Source organism: Zonotrichia albicollis, chromosome 19, assembly GCF_047830755.1.
Source record: "Zonotrichia albicollis isolate bZonAlb1 chromosome 19, bZonAlb1.hap1, whole genome shotgun sequence".
NCBI lineage: Eukaryota > Metazoa > Chordata > Aves > Passeriformes > Passerellidae > Zonotrichia > Zonotrichia albicollis.
The window spans coordinates 8,248,876-8,274,082 of record NC_133837.1 but is presented as its reverse complement, the minus strand read 5'-3'; the positions used below and the strand labels follow the sequence as shown (position 1 = coordinate 8,274,082).

General features: G+C 39.9%; 1 protein-coding gene across 5 annotated transcripts in view; it reads left to right on the top strand.

The window, feature by feature from the left end:
• Positions 1–25,207, top strand: part of CA10 (carbonic anhydrase 10) — a 146,425-nt gene that overhangs the window by 18,596 nt on the left and 102,622 nt on the right. For 4 of the 5 annotated variants that reach the window (XM_074554770.1, XM_074554768.1, XM_074554767.1 and 1 more), the window contains exon 3: positions 17,379–17,453. In XM_074554770.1, coding sequence (XP_074410871.1) covers positions 17,379–17,453 — 75 coding nt within the window. Of the gene's footprint in view, positions 1–17,378; positions 17,454–25,207 lie in introns of those variants that run through there. The other variant, XM_074554771.1, reaches the window with a different exon arrangement.

Genomic DNA, 25,207 nt, shown 5'->3' with positions numbered 1-25,207 from the left:
GGTTGTGGGATGCAGCGAATAAAGCAAGGGATTGCAGGAAGAGATAGTCACAAAGGAATTTAAGGTTTATCTAGAGAATAGAATTTTATCACTGTCTCTTGCAGAATTTGTGTTGCATGGCAACATACTTTAACCAAATTTTTTGACGGTGGTCACTAATTATCTGTTCCTTGTTTCCTCCAAGGCCTGATTTGGAGAAGTGCTGAGTATTTACAGCTGAAACAGGTCAATGAGAGAAATATTCTATACGTATCAAATGACCTGCATGTCTAAATCCTGTAAAAATGTTCATTGGGGCTGTCAATTGTCTACTAAAAGGTAGAGAATCTTTCTCTGACTCTGGCTTTCATTTGCTCATGTGAATAAAAGGGACACCACCTCTTCAGAAATATTCAGGGAGTAAAACTGAAATGTATTGGGAGTTTGTATCGTGTGCTAAAAATCCATTATACTTATACCTTGGTATGCCAGGAAGTCTGGCTGATGTGGCCTTTCATGGCACTGCTGGTGCCATGGCTTCGGTTAATGAGCCTTTGAGGGTTTTCTTCAGCACTGAGGGTCCCAGCAGTAGCCCTTTCTCTGTAAGCTCAGTACTAAGTGACAGGGTGAGGGAAAAAATATCAAACAGCCATCTTAAGGAAAGCATAAAACAAAGCCAGTCCCCTCCTTTTACCCAGCATTTCTACTTCCAGCTACGAGCCTCAGCTGAAGTTCTAACAGATCATCTGACCTAGGAACCATAAAGTTCTTCCTAATTGTTGGGTGCAGATCTGGGTTCAGATCATGTTCTGTTGAAGTCATTGTGGATTTGACCAGATGCAGTAGAGGAGAAAGAAGATCAAACCCTTAACAAGACAGCTTTTGTGTCTGCTCAGCAGAGATATCACAGCCTTGTAAGGAGAGCAGTCTTCTTGTTCACTGTGGTTTAGAATAAAGGTTGGGAACCTTTTCCGTCATGAAGTCCAGACAGGTCTTTTTGATACCTTTTTTAGAGGAAAGAGCAAACACTAAAATTCATCTCATTTTTGTCCTGTTACTGTAGGATACTGTTAATGTGACTGTGGACCTTATGTAACTTAGGGGCTTCATCCAGCCCCTAAAGTGCTAATTAATTTGTGTACTGAGGATCACAGACCATCCAGCTCTACTAATGCATGGAAAAGTATTAACAAATTTCTATATTAACCTTTTATAAAAGGATAGCAGCCTGTGTAGGAGGTAAGTAAAACATGTCTGTTCTCATCCATTAGGAATGACTGTGGTTCTTACTTCAAAGCCTGGAGAAGTATAAGCTATTAAAGCACTGCTTTCTACTTTTACAATACCTTTCAGTCTAATATCTCAAAATATTTTCTACTACTCATTATATAGAAATAAAGAGATGCTGCTGCTCAGCGTGTACAAACCTCTTGGTAGGTTAGAGACAGCTGACTCACAGTTCACTGCCAAATCAGAATGGTCATGCTATGCACTGCATTTCACAGAGATAATTGCCTAGACAAAATATGAAGTAATGAAAAAACTGCCTTGAGGGTCTGGAGGCTCACAGGTCCAAATCTTGTATTATTCGTAATGCAGATTTATGTGAGGCAGGGCAGCTTGGAGCTAGTTGATACTCAAAATAGGGTAAATTATGCCAGTTTTTATTATAGTACTTAAACTCAATACAGATGTCTCTGTTGAAATTTTAAGTGGATTCTGACCTCATTTATGCTGATTTATGGTTGAAATTGTGTTTGGAGTAGTGACACCCTGCTAGTACTGTACCAGTTTCTGTGGACTGACTTCACATGAATTGATTGAGCCCTTCTGGGTGTCCCCATAGACTCTGACTTCATTGAGAAACAGTGCTAGGGAGAGGGATGATGATGAATATATGATGAATGATACAAAATGCCTGTTTGGGTTGATAATTAATCAAAGGAAATAGTCCATTTTATGTCCCTCATGTAATTTATTATTGTCAACACATTTCAACACAGCACCAGTGCAGATGATGCCACACTAAATTCAAGAACGTTGCCAAATGAAAATGGCGCTGTTGTTTAAGCAGGCTTTTGGAGTCTAGGGTTAATTTCTTTTTCTTAGTTAGTCAGTCTTTAGCATTTCTTGTCACTTTTTTTACATCTGAGGTGACTGGTTGTTCAGTGGAGAGCAGAAAGACTGGCACTTGACACTGGCAGTGGCAGGATTTTAAAATTGTTGTGCTTTTTGAGACAGTTAAAATTTGCTGACCTTCCAGAACACCTTGACATTTACTCAAATTACAGCAGTTATCTGTGGATTCCCACTCTGTTTAATAACAACAGGATGGGTAATGCCTAACATTTTAATGTGTGCTTAGCCTCTGATCTGTGACATGTCTATGACTGTATACTGAAAATTCTTTAAAAATGTCCGATGAAAAGTGGTTAGTGACCACTTTTTGATTATCAATTTAATTTCCAAAATGGAATGTCTAATCTTTGGGGGTTTGTTTTATACTTAGTAATGTAGCTTGATGGCCCACAAAACCTTACTTTTTTTGTTTTTCTTTTAATCTTTGATGTAAAGTAGCTACTTAAGGAATTAAATATTGACATGCTTATGTTGCTAAATGCCAGTCAAGCCAGTGTCATTTTACTTATGCCAAATGTACCAAAAAGTTGAGCAATTGAATAAAATACCACCCAAAGGAGAAAAATTGTTCTTTTACTATGAGCTGTTTCTGAGATAGGGGAGAGGGAAGAGTGTAGATCTCCTTTCCACTCAAATCCAATCTACTGTTATCCCTATAAAGACTGTTAGACTAAATACTGCCTTACAACTGCTGGGATAAATATTGAGCATTACTAGATTGCCATTGAAGAATAGCATTTCTTTAAGAAAGCCTGGACTCAAAGTTCATTATTTTGGGGTAGTCTCCTGGTTCTCTGGGAGTAAACAGATACTACTTATTTCATTACTATCCGAGTTTGCTCTTTGCACTGTTCTGACATCTCCCACTCACTCAGGCTGGCTTTCTGAGGGCAGAAAATAATGAGCTAGAGTAAATATAATCACCATTGCGTGAATGTGCTCCTGGTATAGACCTGAATCCAGCCAGTAGAGCTGGGAAGCAGCAGCACAAATCCAGTGCCACATTCTTCAGCTCTTCTTCAACCCAGCTGAGGGTTGAGAAAATCACAGTTAGAGAAATTCCTCCTCAGAAAGAAAGATTCTGATGCAGATGGCTGACAAAAAACCTTGTGTTTGTTCTGTACTGGTATTTGGTGCATATTTGAAATCATCAGGAGAATTCCTATCAGTCTGAGTGCTTTGGAATGCCCCGGGTGTAAGCTGCTGTGAGAGCAACATTTATCAAAGTGTCGTGTTCGGCAGAGTGCTGCGTCAGTCTTGTTAAATCTGATTAATCATCACTTGGACAAGAAAACTCTTAGAGTTACACTGGTTGCTGGCATTACTGAGAGGAGAGTTATAGACTCAAGTTCCTTATGCTGTGCCAGTAAGAAGACCATAAAAACACATGAATTGGAGAGCCAGGGAAAGAGAACGTGATCTAACTTTGGGAGCTGGAGACACGCACAGAAGGGATTTGGCCAAAAGTCTGACAGAATAGTTTGAAGCAGTTGCAGCTTGGTTAAACTGTTTGTTCTTCAGTGCAATAATGGGGTCTTCCAAGTGACCTGTATTTTACACTGGCTCTACCATATGACCACAACAACTTCCTGGGGGCTAAAAAAAAAACAAAAAAAAAAAAAAAAACCAAAACAAAACAAACAAAAGAACCCCACAAACAAAAACAGTCTTATCAACATATTGCTGCACAAAGTTGTGTTGAGGAAAAAACAAACAGATGGCACAGGCACAGTACCATAAGGGTTTAAGAAAACACATGATTCCTTTTAGGTACACGACTGGATTAACTCCAATCGTGTGGAAGGGTGAGGATGACTGAGTAGCATAAAGGCAGTTGCCATCTTCTGGTACTGTGCTGAGTTTCCTGTGTAGCTGAGGGAAAACCTGGCTTTGCCTCATGCCAGTTGCTGTGAAACTGGCCTGGGATGAAGTTGAAAACTGAGTAAATGACCTTAGTGTGAGATCCTTGCCATTCTGTCATTCAGTTTTGACCCTAAGACTCTGTCTAACAGGTCTGAAAATGAAATTTACAGAATCAATAGTATTGTTTGTTGCATAATTGTATGGTCACCCAGTCAGAGATGGTGGACTTTGCTTGTGTGCAGGTTTCATGAGCCCTCACTGAATTTCCCTGATGGTCACTGTAGAGTTTCATGAATAGCTCAGCAGGAATTTATTCCAAGGGCAGAACCAAGATGAATTAGTTCAATGTGTCTTGAAAATTTTAATATCTCTGAGGCTAATATCAAACTTCCTTATTTTGTGTTGACAGAAGCAATATTTTGTTTATTATAGATTAATTTCAGTATTCCAGATATTTATTTAGAAACTGCTAATCACCTGAGTAGTTTGCATAGCATTCAGGAAGTCATTTCAAGTGGGCTTGAAGATTTCTTAGGCTGGCTGAGATACTACGCATAAAATTCAGTATATTCTACTTCAAAGATCAACAGACTGGAAGTAACTGGAGTCAGACTTCTCCTGTCAGCATCATTACTGACTTTTGTGTGCCTTTCCACCCTTTCTTTGGCTTTTTCATTTGTACCTCAGAACTTTTCTTTGTAAATCCAGGGCTTGAGTGGAAAAGGCTGAAAAATGGTGAAGGAGGTGAGTACAGGAGACACTGTGTTTAGGAATTAGATCTGTAGCTACACATATCTCGTTGTTTTGTGTTCTCATCCACAGCGCTCAGCATATGAGGGAGACTCAGCAGGCATTTTTTAATGGATAATCAGGTATGGGCTGGCTGTGTCTCCAGGGTTTGTAGTATGTTGTGCAGGCAGCTGCACAGCAATGAATTTGCCAGGATTATTATTCTGCTTTGTTCATTGAAGCATTCTCTGATCAGAAGTGAGTACAGTAAGAATCTTAACTGAAAGAAATAAAGCCACTCTGAATTGGCCTCAATTCAAGGACATTTCCTTCTATTCTGGTATTTTGAAAGCTGATGTACTGGCCCTCTAGGAGTTACTGCTATTAGAGTATATTGTTTTATGCAGTTGCATTGTGGTTATGGTTTTTAAGGTTAAAATCTATTTCTGTTAATAGATGGACAACGGTTTAGTATTTTTATAAATTAAATGGGGTAGCCAGGGAGGATTATTGATGGCCAGGCATCAGAAACTTGAACAAGAGGTGTAAAGCTCTCTGGTCTTCAAAGGACACTGAAAACTCCTAGTTATATCTGCTTTAGATACCCCAGGCTCAAAAGAAAGGAAACACATACATTTAAAATCTGTGACTTGTATTTCCAGTTCCTTGGTTTTGCCCTCACAAGAAAAAAATTCTTTCCTCTTGCTACTGGAAGAATAAATGATTGCCTGAAACTTTAGTGGATTTTGACTTTGAAGAAAAAGGACCACACAGATGAAAAGAGGGAAAGCTTGGAAACCCCTGATGAAATCTCTGCAGCAGCATAATTCTCCTTACATTTCTTTTGAAATAGAGACATTTTTAAAATTCCTACATTTGGTGGCTTCTAAATTTTTTTCTTTTATCTGTATCCAAAGCCTCATATGTCAAAAGACTGGTGGGCAATGCCATGACCAACAGGTACTTAAATGAAGGCAGGCTTTTTTTTTCTTCCTGGGATTTCTGCATCAGTAATTTAGAAAGCAATTAAAATTCCAGACCAGAAAAATTAAGCAGGCAGGTTCATCACAGCCAGCATGAAACATCTTCCATCTTAACTTCAGAACTAAAATGGAGAGAGAAAAGAAGCAAATCCAAATTACTGCTTTTGACTCATGGCTTAAGTGGTTGGGAAGGATGAATAGGGGATACCCTTGCAGGGACCAGGAAGCCAAGAAATGCAGTTGGGCTCAAAAGGAACTCAAGATGCACTATTTCTAGTCAGCAATATTGTTAGTTGGGATAGGATAACAGAATAGCTGCATCCAAGTGCCAGAGTAACACTGCTGCCTCAGGAATCAGCCCAGTGAGTGGGAAGGAAATTATTTCTTCCAAGATTAGTGGATAAACACAACTAGATGGATGGTAGAAATACTCTCTGGGCAATAGTCCACAGAACTGCAGGGAACCAGAAATCGTTGGCGGGGAGGTATAGAGAGTGATTTTTCTCTTGGCAAGGTTGGGAACATGACAAAGTACAGTAAAAATAAAAAAAGTATTTTAAAAAAGTTCTTTCACATCTTTACCTGACAAGCAGGATAAACAGTGCTTCCAAGCTGGTACAATTCTTAGGAATGTCTTTTGAAAATAATCCCAAGTGTGGGACCATAGAAGCTGTGTGTTTAGGCAGTTGGTATGGATGCCATCACTGTAATATCTAAGCAGTAATTAATGAATTGGAATGTTGACACACAACATGGCTGGCAACTGGGATGAACAAAACATGTTATTTTCTTATCTGTCTTGCCTTATTCTGGCAGCTGTTCTGACTACATTGTCTTTCCTCCTACTTCTCAGTTCCTCCAGTGCAGGTTCAGTTTTTCTATAATGGTTTCCCATATCTTGTTTTAGAAGTCTAAAAAAAGCTGCTCTTCCTTTTCTTCTGGGTTTGGATAACTTCTAATCCTAATGTTATTGTTTGTATAGGGTAAACAGGTAGAAGTAAAAAGTATGCTCCATTTTATCCATCAAGGTTACTCTTCATTTGGGCTACAGGTTGGTGACTGGATTGAGGTGTTGATAAGGTTACTTAATTTTCTTCTCTACTTTCCTAAGCTTCATGTTATGTTGTAAATTCAAATTAAGCAAAGTAAGTTACTGCTGGTGACACACAGTGTTCAAGTTTGTCTTGGGGCCAGTTTAATACAAATTGCATTCTCTTACTTACTCTCCATTTTATTAAATAATTTTGGGTTCATTAATGGTGTGGTCGGGAAGCATAACGGCACTTCATAACGTAGCATAGCTTTGGATGATGCAGGGCTAGATTATCTACTGGCTTTTGGAGGACTCTTAAGACTTTTTGCTCTAACTTCCCCCAAACATCTCAGAAGCAAATATCCTTCATTAATCTTTTTTCTTGCCTCCTGTGATAAACACTGATTTTTCACAGTTTTTCCAAGAATGTGAGTGAAGAGAACATAAAAAATCCCTATATTGTTAATGTGGACCTTCGACTTCTTTTATAACCTGTGACATGTCATTGTTTGGTAGCACACAGAAACAGACATGATGATGTTAACCTTTTGGGGCAGTTTAAAAGGAGTTTCATAAGTTCATTGCTCTTCCAAGATTCTGGTACACTTGCCGTGTATAAACTGCAGTGGTGATGGTGAGGAGCAATTGCAATAAAGCCATACTGTTTCAATTTTCTGTCAAAATGCCACTGCCTCAGTGGATCCATAGCTTGGCTAATCATCTTAACACTAGATTACTTCTTGATGCTAGAAAAGATGTTATTGTATGGTGTCCTGTCCCACTGTAAAAGGGGAGTCATGGAGGATTCTTTTTGATAGATTCCTTGGACGAAAATAAAGCACAAACGCAGCAATATTATATCTAAGAAATGTTTATTGATAAAAAAGGGTATGTTTTCCTACCAAAAGGGACCAGAGAAGAGAGCAGAGAGGGAAAAATGAGACAGAGAGAGAAACAGAAGACAGGGACGGCATTACTGCAAGAACCCTGGCGCTCTGTCAGCATCAGCTCGGCAGATGGGAGCGTGCATGCTGGAAGCTGCAATGAGTCTGCGTGGCTCCCGTGGCGGACTGGGTGCGATTTCTGAACAGCAGCAGGCTGCGTGTCCCTTCCATCAGTGGAGAACAGGTTGCCCTGGCCACAGGCACACTCCTGGAGCAGCTGCAGGCCCCAGGGTCACAGGGGCAGCGCCACAGCCAGGTACAGGCAGCGGCTGCTCAGTCAGGGGAACAGAGGAGCATCAGGCCATGGCTGGCACTGGGGCTGTGGCTGCTCAGTGAGGGGACAGCGGAGCACCAGGCCCTGGCTGGCACTGGGGCCGTGGCTGCTCAGTTAGGGAACAGCGGAGCACCAGGCTCTGGCTGGCACTGGGGCTGTGGCTGCTCAGTGAGGGGAACAGCAGAGCACCAGGCCCTGGCTGGCACTGAGGCCGTGGCTGATCTGTCAGGGAACAGAGGAGCACCAGGCTCTGGCTGGCACTGGGGCCGTGGCTGCTCAGTGAGGGAACAGCGGAGCACCAGGCTCTGGCTGGCATTGGGGCCGTGGCTGCTCAGTGAGGGAACAGCAGAGCACCAGGCCCTGGCTGGCACTGCGGGTTGTGCATGCTGTGGACAATGCGGGTAGCAGCGGCCACGGCCGGGTGCAGGCCGTGTCCTCTCCATTGCAGAAGTAGCAGAGCACAGGGCGTCTGCGGCAAGAGCTGCGTTGTGGAAGTGCCGAAACAGGGCAGGACATGTGTGGACAGGGAACACAGCCACGGAAGAAGCAGGACCACAGAGAGAAAAAGGCGAGGGCAGGAGGAGGGCCAAGCTAACCATCCAGGCGAGCCCCCACTCTCTCCACAGAACGCAAAGAAACTGGCTCCCTGCTTGTGTTGCAGTTAACTGGTTTTATTTGCCAAGTCTCCTTCCAAAGCCCTTTTTTCCCAGGCATTTGGGCAATTTTTGCCCCACCAGCCAGTGGGGGGGTCACTCACAGCCCCATCATGGAAGTCTTCTCTCCCTGGACTGGCTGCCAGGAGAAGCTTCCCCAGGGACTGGGCTAACAGCACATGTACAGCCCTTTACAGGAATTCTTCACCTCATGAGTAGCATATGTTGAGGCATAAATAAAAATCATATTGGTCCCTCTCATATGGCCAGAAAAACATTTTTTTTTCATGTGGTGATCTCAGAAAACTCCAGGACATCAAGTTTAAGTGCTAAGGATTTAGGTTGTCCAGTGAGCTGTGAGATGATCTGGATTAGAGCCTTGTCAGCCCCAGGATGACTGAAAATCTGGGACTCTGAATCCAGGTCAGTATAATCAAAATAATTTTGCTTCCCCTTTGCCATTAGCTTTTGAAGGATGGTGTTGTTTGTCACATTGCTTTTGCTTGGGTGTCAGCCAGTAGAAAAGGACTCTGCCTGTCTCAGGCGTGGGCATCAGTTTGTGTTGACTCAAGTTGAGTAAAGTTCGCACAAGACCCACAAGCTGCCATTCCTAGTTCTGCTGAGTTCTCAAGGGACATTGAAGGCACCCCTTCCCCTTTTTCAGTTATACCCCTTGTCAAAACCATGGGAAATGGCCATAATAGTATTGCTTAAGCGTTTTGAATTCTCTGTATAATATTAATCTCTTTGAAATGTTTCCATATCACGTTATGGACTGCAAGTTTCCACATGCTGCAGAATTCCATGGGATTCGAGGCTGTGTGTATTTTCTAGGATCGAACACCTGATACTGATGCCATACCTTTATTTTTGAGGTTAATTGGAAGACCTTGAGTTTTTATCCCTTGAGTCTGCCTAAGCAGTAATGAATACCTATATTCTGGACACAGCCCTTCCATGGGAAGACTGATGAAGAAGCAATTTCTCTTTCCTGAAGTGAGAGATTTGGAAAAACAACAAAAAATGTGCCTGTGGTAGCTAACAGGACAGTCCCCAATTGTTTGTGCTACTCCTGATGAGTAACGTTGTGTTTAGAGAGTGGAGAGAGCAGCTGCGGGCAGAAACCCAATGAGACATCGATACTTGAATGTGCTGCTCAGGAAGGAACTTAATGGTTTCCTTTTAGAGGAAACCCTATTAATTTAGCATTAATAATGCATTGAACTTTAAAGCCTCAAGGATATTGAGGCCATTTCTTTGAAGTTGCTGAGTGTCCCCAAACCATGCTGAAATTGATAATTGGTGGGAGTGGAGGGTGTGCAGTGTGATGGAAAATATGAGCTGCTGTGAAGTTGGTATCATAAGATACCTTGCTGCTTGTTATTGCATTATTTTGTAGAGGTTTTCAGACTTTATATCTAGACATAATTAAACAACTCAAGGGTGAGGAATTAACACAACATAGAATAGGCTGATGGGTGTGCTGATGCTCCCATCAGAGATTCGGGGAAACACCAAGACAGCCAAATTGTATTAATGTGGTTTGGGTCCCCTGAAGCCCTGAGTGTGCCATCAGTAACTGAGGTGAAAGGTGCTGAATTCCCCACTCCTTGCAATCAATATTATGTTCCAGCTGCTGCTATACAGCTGCATTTTTTCCCCCAACATTTCTAACAGTACTTCAGCTCTGGAGAAGTTTTGACTCTTGTGCCAGGGAAGGAGGAGAGCAGTACCTCCTTCAAAAGTAATATGAACCCCATAGATATGAATAGGATCTGAGGAAGCACAGACTTGCATCCCTAGTTGGTAGTAATTTCTAGGTGAAACCTTTGGTATTCTTTCACTCAGAGCTGCTCAGCTTCCTCAGACAGCAGTGCAGAAGTTCCCTGTCTCTCAGTTGTTCCAGAAGTGAAATTTTGCCAAAGAAGAAAACACAAAACATGTATTATTTTAAAAATTGAAGCAAATAACATTGTGTAATGCTTCCTTCCCCCAGAAAGTTCTTGGGGAGGGCAAACACTGTCTTTTACATTATGTGGTCTAACTCCTGAATGTGTGTTTTAGTCACATTAAAAAGGAAAACAGCTTTTTAGGGGTGTTAGATATTAACCAAATTGAGTTAGCGGTGAAGAGTTTAATGTCCAGTTGGGTGTTCTTCATGAACATTATTGGGAATCATTCCTGCTTACAGATAAGCTTATTTCAACACATTTGATAATATTCAGAGGTCAGAAGAAGTTGTTGAATAATTTTATTTCTACCCTCTTCAAAAGCCAGCTACAGGGGACCAGTAGGTGCAACAGTTTGGTTTCTTACAGTGTAACACCACATTGTCACTGCTCCCTGCATCCCTGTGAGCCTGCCTGTGTGAAATCTAACCTTTTGGCCAAGGTTTATAATTGGAATCTTATCAGAAAACAAAATCATAATAAACAGAAAATAGACAGAATAGTCAAGTGTCTGTGCCAGAGCAGAATTCCAATTGTAGTGCCTTACTTTTGCCCTCAGATGTGATAAAATCAGGTCTGCTTTTCTTGTGTTGAATATTGCTTGGAATTCACAGCAGCAGTGAGAGCTTTTACACATGGGAATGGAGGAAGAAGGATTTATGGAATTGGAAAGTATTAACTTAATGAAAGAGCATTTGCATGTTTTCTGAGCAAAATGTTATCCAGAAAAAAAAGGAAAAAAAGAAAATAAATGGCCTAGCTGATGAAAGCATTTTATTTATTGGTGCCTTTATAATCCTTTGTTTTGTTTTTCCTCTCTCAGCTTATGCTGATGCCCACAGTGTAGGCTGTGAGATTCATAAGCAGGCCAACCTTTTTTGTCCTGTAGCTACTTATCTATAAATGATGCTTTATTTAGTGCCTGAAATGTCTGTTGTTAGGCTCTTTTAATATAAAAAGGCTGCATAAAAACATCTTAAATACAGCTGCAATTATGTAGAGACTTGTTTTATACAAACTAAATATTAATTATAGAGGGTCACATCTTTAGCTTATTGCATATGCTTAGTTCCCCTACTGCCAGGTCCACTTTGTACATGTGTATCATATTTGCTTTAAGAGGCATTTGTTGGTGTGAGCCAAAAACTCGTACTTGTTATGACTGAAGGTGTTGAAAGTTATATTTTAGATTGAGTAAGTCTTATCTTCCCTCGAAATTTTAGGTAACCTACCCTTGGGTGTAACAGTCCACAAAATATCCATGTAAAATTCAGTAATCAGAACTACTTAAAATTATTACAAACCAAGTGTTGCATAAGATTGTGGAAATGGAGTTCAGCAAAAACAATCAAAATTTTTCTTGCAGCTTTTATTTTTATTTTGTTTTAAACTGCCCTGTCCTTCCTGTTATCTACAGGACTACATTTCTGTTAATACTCATTATCTTCTGAAACACTACAGGGAAATTCCTCTAATTTTGATCTCTGCCATTAGGCACAGCTGTCTTGGATTACTTGTCAGTGACTGAGTAAGACACCTTGAGTGTGAGGAAGCTGCTCATAATGAACTGTGGAAATCTGATGGAAAATCGAGTAGCATTAAATAGCTAAATTGGCTTATGCTGGCTGGGAGGGAACCAGGATAAGGTTTCTAAGTGAAGATCACACCAGCATCTAACACCATGTAAATATATATTCCACTTGCAGTGTTCACCGTTGTAATCACAGATTTGAGGATTTCTTTTTCTTGTAGCAGACCCTCTGCCATTTTTCTGTGACTTTCCTATCAAAGCATTAGCAATGACTTAATGTTACACTAAGATTATTATGAAACTAATGGCTTATAGTTGCATCTGGTTTTATTTTTAATGAACTCATAACTATGCAGAGGGGTAACAATGATAAAAATGTTGTCATATACTTACTGCCAGGCCAATAGTGTCAGGTTATTAGCAAGGCTTCTATGGTGTAAGATGAGATAAACCTGCAGAATAATTGATAGAACAATCAGAAGAGCTCAGATCAATAAAATCCAGGTGAGGAAAGACCTTTTCCTAACTGCTGCAAGCCTAGCATTTTTCATCTGTGTGAAATGGCAGTAAAGTGAATGGAGAATTCTGATCTGGCAGGGTTCTACTCTTGGCTCAGGCTCATATGTGAGTGACATAAACGGTGCCATCAGATAAAAGCCTTTCTATGATTCATGAAAGTATAGAACGTAAATAAGTAATTGTAGAATGGTGTGCGCCGGCAGTTTATTTACAGCATTCTGTATTCGCTGCAGCTTTTTATATAATGTCAACATCAGCATTCCAGCAAGATGAAGACTTCTTAGCACTGCAAATGCTGTGCAGGCATTCCAGCATCTGCATTGTGATACCTGGTATCCAATACAATGCTATCTGATCATTTTAAAATGCATTTACTCACCTAGTAAGAGCTTTTCGTTTTTGAAACATGAGGCTACTCACTTTAGCCTCTAAGCTCGAGAGAGTTAACTGCTGACTTTATGGGTTGTTGGCAGCTTTGCTGTTTGCATTTACTATTCATTTTTATGATCCTATACTGTGCTGTTTCCTTGTGCATGGAAGCCACTAGGAAATAAGAACGCACAACAACTTGCAGAATTTAGCCTGTAATTGTATGCTCCACAATGAGACATACCTACAGTAATCTGACAGAATGAAAGCAACACATGTCATATGAGCTTCAAATAAATATTCTGTTTCCTCTGCAGCAGCTTTATTGAAAGAGATCTGACATAATGGTGTTGTATCAGCAAAGCTACTAATCTCAGATACCAGAGATTTCAGTGCTAGAGGAGGGAGCACTGCACAAATGGAGGTCATTCAGTATCCTCAAGCACTTGGACAACTTTGTCATTTTGGACTGTTCCTGCTAATGGCAGAATGCAGTGCTGCTGCTAAAAATGGTTGCAGAGCTCTTTGTGCAGGTAACCTTCAGTGTGTGTTCAGAGGGGCTTGTTTATTTTCATGTCTTGCAAGACCAACAGTGTTTCTAGGAAGCAAAAGCCATACTCTGGGTTTTAGTGGTAAAAGCAGGAGCCTTGGAGGTATCACAGTGTGGGGTTTTATTGTTTTTTAAGATATTTAACCCTCTTCAGGAATACAGGATTGCTTTCTAGACCTTTTATCTCCCCCCTGCCAAGAAGGAGCTGCTGCCATGGAGGAGCTGCAGTGTTCTGGTGTCAGAGGCCACACAGAGAGACCACGTGTCTCTTTATATGTCCTTGGGTGGAAGAATTGCAGGAAGAGGTACAGTAGTTTAACTGAAATCAGAAGGATGCTGAGAGAATTTTGCTATTTTCATGTGTCATGAGATGGCATATAGGAAGAATCCATTTCCTTGGCAAGAATCCGTGAGCCATAAGGTTGAACCTGTTTACTCAGGCACAGAGCCATTCTGTCAGATGGGTATTAATACTCCAATTGCAGAGAGCCTGTGTTGTCTGTGCATCAGGTGTGTGTGTCCCAGATAGGATTCCCAGCAAGGATTGTCCATATGGCTGTTCATTCTAATTTTATATTCCCTTGTACCATTGCTAATCCAGGTATGGGTCTGATTATGTGTCAGAAATAGGAAACAGCTTTTTCCCCCTTTGGTAAGTCCTCTTGCCCACTTGCATAAGACAGATTGGAGTGATGGTTTTGGAGAAGTTTCTGCAAGACAGACTTTTCTCCCTGGCCTTACCAGACTTCTTCCTTCTGCATTCAGAGAAATTAGAGCTTTATAAATTTTTTCCCTTTTTAAGTAAAGTCCCTGTGGGCTCCATGCAAGTAAATCTTTGGCACCAAGCTGGATTTCACATGCACTGCAGAGTGGAAATCTGTGTTCAGTCACTCTCTGCATTACTTTGCAGGATGTTTTGCCTGGACTGCTATAAAATGTTGGGGTTTCAGAGTTCAGGAAAGAGCACAGCACTGGAGATTGTCACGCTAACTGCCCCCTCACAACCCCACCTGCCTTGCCTCTTGGTTTCCTCAGCAGACTCAGTTCTCTGTACATCAGCAGTGCTGCTAGCATTGCTTTTGCTCTACCTTAGATATAGCTAGGGCACAACATCTTAGTTTAGTATTGTATTTCCTGTGTTTCTTTTTTGTGTGAATTGAAGACATAAGGATCTGATATCTGAGGAATGTGTGGTGTGATGCCAGGTCATGCTCTTCTCTGATAGCTGAAGCAAATGCACTGGCATCCAAATATTTAGTACAGAGCTTTGATAATCTAGTTTCTTGCTCATTTCATGCAGCCTGTTCCATACTAATGAAGCAGATATGAAAAAGTGTAATAAAAATATTTTTTCCTGCTATTCCTTTTGGAATTAGCTATTGTAAGTATTGGGGTAACCCACTGAAGCAGAACTGCAGAGCCAGCATATTTCAATTTTGGTTTAATATAAACTCCAAATAATGGATTATACTTCTCTTCTGGACCTGGCATGTATCAGTCAGATTGCCCCAGAATGGGAACAAGCAATATATTTTTCAGTTGTATACATTTTGGTGAATGCTGATATTAGGCAGCTGGATTTGAAAATACCCATCCTACCCGAATACTTAGCTTGCTTTTACCTTTCTCTCTCTACATATATATGATTTTTTCAGCTACTTCTAAAATGCATATGCCTCTTCCTGGCTGAAATGATTTGAGCTGTGTATATGACTACAAGGTGCACTTACATGCAGTGTAATTTCCAGGTAAATTTTAAGTAGAAGAATTATGGCTCTCTCTACTTTGCTGGGACTCTTTAGTATCCTCTCCTACTGCCATTTTGGAATCTTTAAGAACTTCCTTCTTTTGAGGATGTGAAAGCAAGTGTTGAGATAAAAAAAAATTGTGGTTCAGACTGGATAGTAACAATTTTCTGCTCATATATTTTGATTGTGGGTTGGGATTTGCCGTTTTGCAAATGTTTGTACAGTGCGGTCTAGCACAACTAAGCCATGCACAGTTGGAGTTCTCCAGGCAATGTTATAAAAACTAAAATATGAGGAAAATTTCATCTGCAGACTGTAAAGGGTGCACAGTGGAACAGTCCTTTCAGTGTAACCCATCACTACTCAGTTAATGGAACAACATCTGTTCTGCAAGGAGAAATCTGCATCCACATGAAACCTATCCCACCGGCATGGCTGGATTTTGGTAAGGCAGCGTATTGGTCCTTCTGTCAGTACGTTTCATTAAGGTACATTTAATTGACAAGTTTTACTTTTGTTTCTGCAATATGCAGTCAGTTAAATCATAAATACTGTTTTGTAACTTGATAGAACAGTATTTAATGGTCTTTATCTTGTATCCCTTTTAGCCTGAATTTCACATCCTCTTCATAATTTTTAATGACAGCAACAATTTTTATTACACTGCTGGAACTTTTCCCAGGGTAGCTGTGTTTTTCCTAAATAATATGCGATTTAGAATTGAAACTGCAGCAAAAAGCTGTCAAATCCAGTATCTTCTGTAACTGTAAATGTATGTAAAAAAAAATTTGGCCCTAGTGAAAGAGATTGAAAGTGTCTTAAAAAAACAAAGACAACACCAAAATCTAAGTAAAATGGTGCACAAGGTGACTGAGCTTTCTGTAGCTCAGGGGGAGTTGCTCTAAGTAGGAACGTACCAAGCAAACCACAGGTGAAGGCAGAACATACTGGTGTATCAGCTCTTCACTCTTATGGAGATCAGCTGAACATTTGTCTTCATGTATGTCTGTGTACCCTTTGAAAATACTTCCAATTAATAGTGACTTTACATTTTGACCACATAATTTGCTCTAATTCCAATTTAAAGACAAAGAGTGATGTGAAGAAGTGATGATGAAGAGCAGCAAACATGAGCCATCAAGACCTTTCTGCTCTTGGCTTTTCAGGACTTTGGAGAAATCATTTAGGCAACAAGTCTTATCAGGGGCAAACCTCATACAAAGCTTAGGCTTTTTGTTGCTACAACCTTCAGAATATTGATCAGAGGAACCTTTTCTTGTGTTCCTCCATTGTGCTCCCAGATGCTCCCACACTGTAAGAGCTGCATGTCAGAGACACCAGTCACAAGCAAGTTTTTGGCAAGCTACCTGGGTGGCTGAAGAGCGGGAACAGACGTGGGCGCTCCAGAATTTTTCAGTTGAAATACATGAGAAAATCTTTTGCCAAAAAATAGCTCACAAAATGTATGGAGCAAAATTGAGTGTTACGCTGGTGCTGGCTAGCTTTGCTAACTTCTTGCAGTGCACATTTGCCTGTGGAACAACCAAAACCAAATGTTTAGGGGACCTTAGCCAAGGCAGCAGGTTTGGACACCATTGCCTGTCCAGTTCAAACTCAGAAAAGCCTTTTTCAACCTATTTGGTGTGCCAGTAAAAGATTGGCCGATATCTATATATTATGATCTCTTGACCAAAAAGCAACTTAATATTAAATCAGGTGTATGTGTACTTTTAGTGATTGCCTAGAACAATTGTCTGTAAGCTTTAGCAATATGCTGTTGGATAGAAAGTTGTTTAAATGCTCTGCAACAAATAAATCGTTGGCTGCTGCTGGCAAGGTGCGAGCTATTGCCATCTTTCTATTATCTCAACCATGTAATAAGGCTAATGCTGCAATTCTTCCAAAGCAGAGTATATTTTACTGTGTGATGAACAGGGACAAAGTTCTCCTAGACACATATGCATAGTAGGATTCTATAGATTGAATAAAGATCACCTAGGAATTTGAGTGACTCTTCTGTACAGGATAGTACCCTGTTTCAAGTTCCTAAAATTTAGCTAATTAAGTCCTATGTTTTGCCCTAATTTTATAGTTTCTTTGATTATTTCTTTCTAGCTCAACAAAATTCACCAAAAATCCATGAAGGCTGGTGGGCTTATAAGGAGGTGGTCCAAGGAAGCTTTGTTCCTGGTAAGTGGAATTTTAAAATTTCAGATTTAATTAATTTTTTTTTTCACTGGAATTAATATGGTTGAGTTTGGAGAAGATATTTTGGGTTGATTTGTTTTCATTGAAAAGATTTTTAGTTGACAAGTACTCAACATCGTATTATTGTGAAGTGCAGAAAGGTTTCTGTTAATCCATCATCCAAAGACTGTGGCTGTTTTTAAGGGAAGAAATCACTTTGATGACATTCCTGGTTTCTCTCAGTAAAACCAACGTGATGCTGCTTTGTGAGTGTATGTGTTCTGAATGTAGAAAAGGGAAAGGAATTGAAAAGTATTACTGTTAACTGAAATAATTTATCTGTTGCAGCACTTCTAGGTAATAGCATTTCTACAATTTCAGATTAGATTTTAGAGTAGATTAGGACAAGAACCCACTACATGCAATTGTCACTGATTTTTGTTTAGTGAACAAACTAGGAGTCAAAAAAAATAAATAACTAGGCTTCATTGAGATTTAGTAAATGATAAATAATCAAGTGTCAGCTGAAAGGATTCTGTGCAGCATCTTTTCAGTGTGATTAACATGCATTAATTGATGTGTATTAGCTATATCTTATAAGGCAAAATAGTGCTTCAAGTTTTATTATGAATGCATTGAGAAAATTGCTACGTGATCCTTATTTTATCATAATAGTAGAAAATATTGTTTGGCTGTTGTGTGAGTGTTGCAATATGACATGAAATGAATGACACACACATATTGAGATGTCTAAGGTAAGAAAAGGGCTATTTATTTCTGAGCTCTGATATTTATAGAATTTTAAAAATGACCATGGATTGGAGGATGAAATTGCTGCTTCTTTAACCACACTGGTTAAACTAACAGTCCATCAATTTTCTCCTCTTCTAGAAAGGAATGCAAAACAATCATTATTTACATGAAAAGTGCATGAGAAACTCCATTACAAAAATGAAAACATTGGAAGGTTAGAAGAACTTAAAAGAACAGGGCAACATGTGAGCTATTCCTGAGGATCTGTAGGTTTGACCTATCATCAGGTTCTTTCACTGTTGAGAGAACTGTTACAACCTGACAGTCATCTGAAATTCCCAAAATGCTGATTGCCTTGTTCAGAATTCTAGTGCAAATGAGATTAAGTATTTCAGCCCACACATTTCTGGCACTGAAATGGTTGTGAAAATCTACAGGCCTGGAGCTTAATTGCATATTAACGCAGCATAGAGTAGCTTTTCAGATGTACTTGAGATTGGTTTGGGCTGTCAGACACACGCCAGTGTATTGTGTATGTTTAGTTCCTCATAGTGACAATAGGGGAAGAAACCTGGAGAATATAATCACCTGATTTCAAGATATTTCAGCCTTCCTGAGTTGCATAATTCAGGTAGATGCCCAGCAGAAAATGAATGAAAAAAATATTTGCTGAACAGGCCTAAACTTAAAGTTCCTGAGAAAAATAATATAATTGTCAGAATGTGTAAGATCTGTAGCGAGGGATGCGCGACTCCAGACGGCTTATATTGCATCCAAGATGTCACAGCAGTCCAGGGTCGTGATGACAGAGCCTGTGCCTACAGCTGTCAGCTCTAGCTGCAAACAAGCCTGAAGACTCTTTAATTTTGATTTCAATGCATTATATACTTTTCTTTGCTCAGCATCTTAATACAGAAGAACCATTCTATACCTTGACTTTTACCTATAGCCTGTCATAACTACTATAATTACCATATTCATGTTAGTATTCTCCAATCACTAAAAGTTAGTATGTTACAGTTTAGGCTAGAAGTTGTTTTTCAGCTTTCTTGCAGTGGAAGATTCTGATTTTCTATCAGAAATCTATCCTTTTTTCTACTTGCAACATTGGCAATCTTGTTTGCCTGTGGTATCTTTCTTCTTGGTAAAAACATCTTGTTTGAGGTGTGTTTATCCTTTGCTCTAAGCCATAAAATCCCTTCTAACTAACATGCCCTTTGCCTTCTTAGTTATCCAGTAAAACTGTATCAGCAATTCTTCTCTATCAAAACCTGCTTTCATTTCTATTCCTTCTTCAGATTCTACATTCAAAAATCTTTCTGCCAGTCATACATATCTGTGAGTCTTTCTTGTCAAACTTTCATCCTTCCCAACAACAATGTAAAGAAACCTGTGATCTGTTCATGCTTGTGGTGTTCTAGTCTTAATGCTGTGAGACATTTAGGCTTAGGTACATCCTTGAAATATAAATGAGGAAACAGTGATGACTCAGAAACTTCTGGGAAGGAAGACCTTTTAGATGGTGTGGAAGAACACCTCCTTTCTGAGAGAAACCTGAATTACCAATGTCTTGAATATCTGACTAAGCACATTCTCAAGAACTGGTCCAGAAAGTCAGTAATGAACAGCTTACTGAAGCAATCTTGAAGAAAGCTAGAGGAATTTGGGAGTACCTTTCTTTCAAATTCAACTCTGCAACGTCAGCCTCGGCAGAAGAGAAAAATCCAATGAGCCTTTACAAACAACTAATTTTTTATCCTATATTTGGGAGCCTTTGAAAACCATATTTTAATGTATTTCAAGGCTGTGTTTGTGGCTGTGCTCTCAGACTAACACATCACAAAGGATCTGCTGATGCATATTAAGTTTGTCCATGTTGATTGCAGTCCCATATCAGATCTCATGCTAGATGCTAGTTAGCACCTGAGATGTGAGAGCTGCCAGGCAGAATGAGGAGCTGTTGCTGGCGTTGCTGATGTGCACTGAAGCAAACAGCTACAGCCATCTTGCCAGGATGTTTTCTTCCCACAGCTGTTTGTCCTGACCCAGGGCTGGAAGTGAACACCCCCAAAGATATTAGAAAGGAGTGTTTGTCCAACAGCCTGTCACTGCAGTTCAGAACTGGCATCTCAGTTAATATGACTGACATGAATCCAGCTCTGTAACTGCTTGGGGGAGCAGCCACAAATGCAGAGATGATTAATTAGGGGCAATATAATTGTAAAACACTCCAGGAGGAGTTGCCGGAGTTTGTCTGTCACAGCTTTAGCTTGGTAAATACTTTTCATCTGCTTCAAAGCAAAGTCACTGTCTCTCTTTGAACTCTCACTTCTTCCATGGAGAACTGTGTAAGAATGCAGTTAGGAGTGTATCACAATATGCCTGGGTTAGAATGTGCTAGTCATAAGTTTTTCGGCTTAGTCTGTTTTGAAAGCATTTAAGCCAAGTCCAAAAAATGCATTGGATCCTGTGCAGATTTGCCATTGAGCAGTTCATGAAATCAGGCCATATTTCATTACATTCCCCAGAACCAGACTACCCATATTCTGGGATAGATTTTAGAAAAAAATAATTTAAATCTCTTTCTAATGTTCATCTGAACACAGGTTATTTCCTGCTATAATATCTCACAGAAGGGAAAGATGTAGGCAGAAATGAGGTTACAAGACTCCTCACAGTGTCTTTCCCAAATTTGCTTCTTTCAGTGCTCTGAGAGAAGGCAGCATTGAGAGCTGGCAGGTTCTCTCAGCACAAGAACTGAGGCTCAGGTCTGTCTTGGTGCCCAGCCTTGAAAGAGAAATGCAGAGTTCTCAAATGCAGGAGGGAAAGTTCATCAAGGCTGGGTTTGTGTATCTGCTACTGGAGCAGAAACCACTCTCCATCTCTCACCTGTTCTACAAGCAAAGAATTGCTCTTATAATTTAAATCTTGTAGGCAAACAAAGTAGAAAGTAAGTAGAACTTCAAAATGTTAATTGAATGCAAATTAGGTTTCAAATTAAACTTTGGGGAATGTTCAAGGATGAAGAAGGAATACTTTCCTTTATGCATGGTGATTTGCATAATAATAAAATAATTTCTATTATTACAAACATTTACTACATAGACTTTTTCCGGTCTGGAATATCAAAGTAGTTTTTAATGGGTTAAAACACCATTAAGTAACCTTTTTTATGTCTTTTTCTTTGGCTGTGACTATGAATATGTGGTGTCACTGAAGTGATGCAAGTAATTTCCAGGTGATCAAGATACTCATATTCCAAATTCATTGATAACCTTGTTGTTTCTTCAAATAGATGTGCATAACCTTTGATAATCTTTGTGATTGTTTTGATCCTTTTCATACTGGTCTTGTTTTTTCATACCATTATGAAAGTGGGCTTTGGTAAGCATAAAATGTAAAGGTTGTTAAATCTAATTTGTGATCACAGAGTGCACTTGGCAAGCCTCCATCCTGTTGTGGAAACTCTGGACTATGTGATAGTACAAGCTTGTAACTGTTTTGTTCCCAGGGAAGATACTGTCTTTGGGCCCCCCTACTGAACTATACCAAATCTAAAGTTACTTTACAGGGTGCTAGTGCCACCCTCAGCTAACAGGAGGAAATCCATCAAATGAGTGAACCTTGCTGAGGGAGCAAATGATGTTCTCCTTCCATGTAATAAAAGCTGTAAATGAACTCTAATTCCAGATTAAAATCTCCATCCACTAGGATTCATGACTGGCCACAGATCACCAGTCAAAGCCCACCTTTTTTCCTGAGGTTCTCAGATGAGAAATTCCCTGTTCATGGTTCCTTCACAACTTCTTACACACTAAAAGGGAAAAGACTGCTGGAGTTCTGTGATGCTGTTCCTACCTTTTGCAAGGATCCTGTTGGTAGGATTATGCCCTAACCTTGACCAGCTGGCACTGAGAAACTGCCTCCAAATGCATTTCATAACAATATGCAAGGGAGAAGTCTGAAACAATTGACAAGCTTGATCATGAGTGCTAAAACCTCATTTTAAACTTTTTGCTATCTCCTTGTGCTTTTGTTATGGCCCACAGAGGCAGTTTAGTGTCCCTAGTTTCTCCTGTCTGGGTTTAAAATTTCTTTCATTCCAGCTTTGAGCTTTTTTTTTTAAATTACAAATGTTTTTATGTACATGTTCAGAAATAACCTTTGATGTGCAGGTTACTGTAAGGACCATAAACTGTTTGTCCATGGCTTGAAACTGAGAAGATGAAGAACTTCAAACCCACACACTTGTTAAACTTTCAGCTCTCAGTTTGTGCCACCCTGCAGTCACAGAGGGGTCTGTATCATACACTGAGATGGTGATCACTTCAATGTGGCTGCCTGAACAGCAAAAACCAAACCTGCTGATTCCTGCTCCTGCACTGCTCACTTTTCTAACTATAACATCTCTCCTGGTCTTATTTTGGAACTTCAGGAGGCTGCAGCGTCACTCACCATCTGGTGTGTTTTGCTTATCAGTGAAAACAGTGGTGCTGTCTGAGCTGCAGCAGTGCTTTAAACAGTCTGCACACACCCTTCAAAATCATGCAGTCTGCTGTTGCCTCTGAGGAGTTAACCACCCATATATAATTATTTATTGGAACGATAATAGCAGTTTTTCTTTCAGAAAGCAATATTTTGGAACAGTTCATTTCTTCAGGGTGATAGAACATAGATACTGGAAATCATTCAGTTACTGTTTTGAATTTAGGTTAGTATATATAATATGTTAGCTTTGGTTGTCAGTTAAAGGCAGCTTGAAGGAAATATATTTCATAACATTTGTTTTCCTGGTTTCTTACTTCCTTTGGTGATTCTGCGAAAATTGACTCTTTAAAATCATGTAGCTAGAAAGGAGACTAGATTTTAAAAAAAATATTTATGTGATGGTTAGAGATAATACAACATAGACTTTTCCCAGTTACAATACCTGGTGGCACCATGATTTGGTTCCCCCAGCCCCTGTTCTCACTTGACCAAGGAGCTTGGGACTGAGGATCACCCTTTACAGGTGATTTTGTTACCACCATGAAACTCAAAAATTGGCTGTCTTCAGGTCCTTCCCATGCCTTTGAACACACATTTATGCTGTCCTTTTCAATAAAGTCACTGTTTTACATGCATCCTGTAACTGCAGCCATTTTGCAAACAGATCTCTAAATGCTGTTTTTCCCTCTAATTCAGTCCTTCCATGAAAGGAAAAAAAAATCTTTTAGGGGGCCAGCAAAGTGAACTAATCGCAGTAAAGAACTCTGAAGACCTAAAATTTTAAACCTTCACAAACTTGTGACTGAAACACAGTTCTTTGCTAATGTGGTCTCAGATCCCTTTTCTTTTAACACCCTGATTGTCTTTCTTAGCTGTGGCTTTTCCTCTTCAGTTACAATTGGTATCCATGAAAGGAAAACTGCATGCAGCATATGTACCCTGGCCTTTTTTTTGTTATCCTGACATGACCAAATGATTAAAATTGTCTTCCTGCTTGTTCCTAGTCCCACTAGGCACTGCAAAGGTCAAGCTTTCCCTTGTTATAACCAACACTTGAAGTGCCAGGTTGGACCTTGCTGTGCCACCAGCTGTCCAGGGCCTGTCCTGCTGTACCCACAGGTTTCCCTGCCAGGACATGAGCAGTGTCCCTCTTCTGCTTCAGGAAAGTGCAAATAAGGAAAACCCTTTTATTGTCCCTCACACTTTCTGCTAGGTTAGATAATGTTTTTGATATGGGAGTACTTCAGATATTTACTGATAAAGTTGAAAATCTTCTTTCCCACTATCCTGAAGTAGATGCTCTTTATCTTGCAGTGACACTAAATATGGGTTATAAGCACAAAGAACAATTAAGTACTAGGAATGTTTTTTACAACTGTAGCTACCAAAACCTGCATGGATGATGGCTTCTAGCTGGGAAGAAGTTCAGGGGGTTAATACCATTTGGGCAGTCATATAATCAGAAAGCAGTATCCAAAACGTGCTGTCCTACAACACTGTGTGTTTACAATCTCTACAAAACCTTGAAGTGAAAAGCCAGAAAGCCACCTGTGTGATCTTACAAGGTTCATCTTTACATGATGAGCACATCCTCTTAAGCTTTTGCTTAAGAAAAGAAGGATCATTCCTGTGCACTACCTTAGCTGGACCATCAAAAATTGGGGTTTGGGATAAAAAGATTAGGACTAGTATTAGTAATCTTTCTTTTCTTAGGTTCTTCACTGTGACCTAAAAGCAAGGGAAGGACTCCCAAGGATAAACACTGGTGTATACAGAAAAGGGTGTAGGGGGTGTAACTGGATGATCTTTAAGGTCATTTCCAACCCAGAGCATTCTGTGATATTCTTGACAAGCTGAGTACAAAAGCAGTTGGAACAATGGTCTGTGACTAAGTCATTAATAACTGAAAGCTCATAGCTACTTACTTGGAAGGATTATTCAGGAAAGTTCTAAGGGCCAGAAGCAAGGCTCCTGTACAATGCTGGATGTATGTATTGATATATTCAAAAAGTTTTATTTTACCTTACGCCTTGACAGGCTAATCTTCACAGGGTATCTAAGGAGTTCTTGACACCCTTTGGCACTGGACATTTTAGTGGTAACCACGACTTAGAGGAGTAGAATTGAAGCACAAAGAAATCTGATAGAAGAATTAGTTGCTGTTCAGAGACTCCTTTTTAAGCTAATAATTCACTCTGAAAATGAGTAGACATCTGCCACAGTTCCTTATGTAAAGAGGGGATTTGGAGCTGTGGCTATTAATTACCTTGTAGTAGTAGTTTTCTTGTGGGTGTGCATGTGTTTTTGTACAAAACAGTAGCAATCATCACTTCCTACATAAAAACCCTCTTTATATATTTTTCATGGAATAGTGTAAAAGAAATTAGTGTCCTTTGGAGAAAGAAGTCACTGAGAATAATAAGGAATAGTATTTTTCTGTGCTAATAATGTTCTTCCCCAGTGGAATGTAATTGGACTTAATGAGAAAAGGGCTACAGTGCTCCAGCTTATGTTTG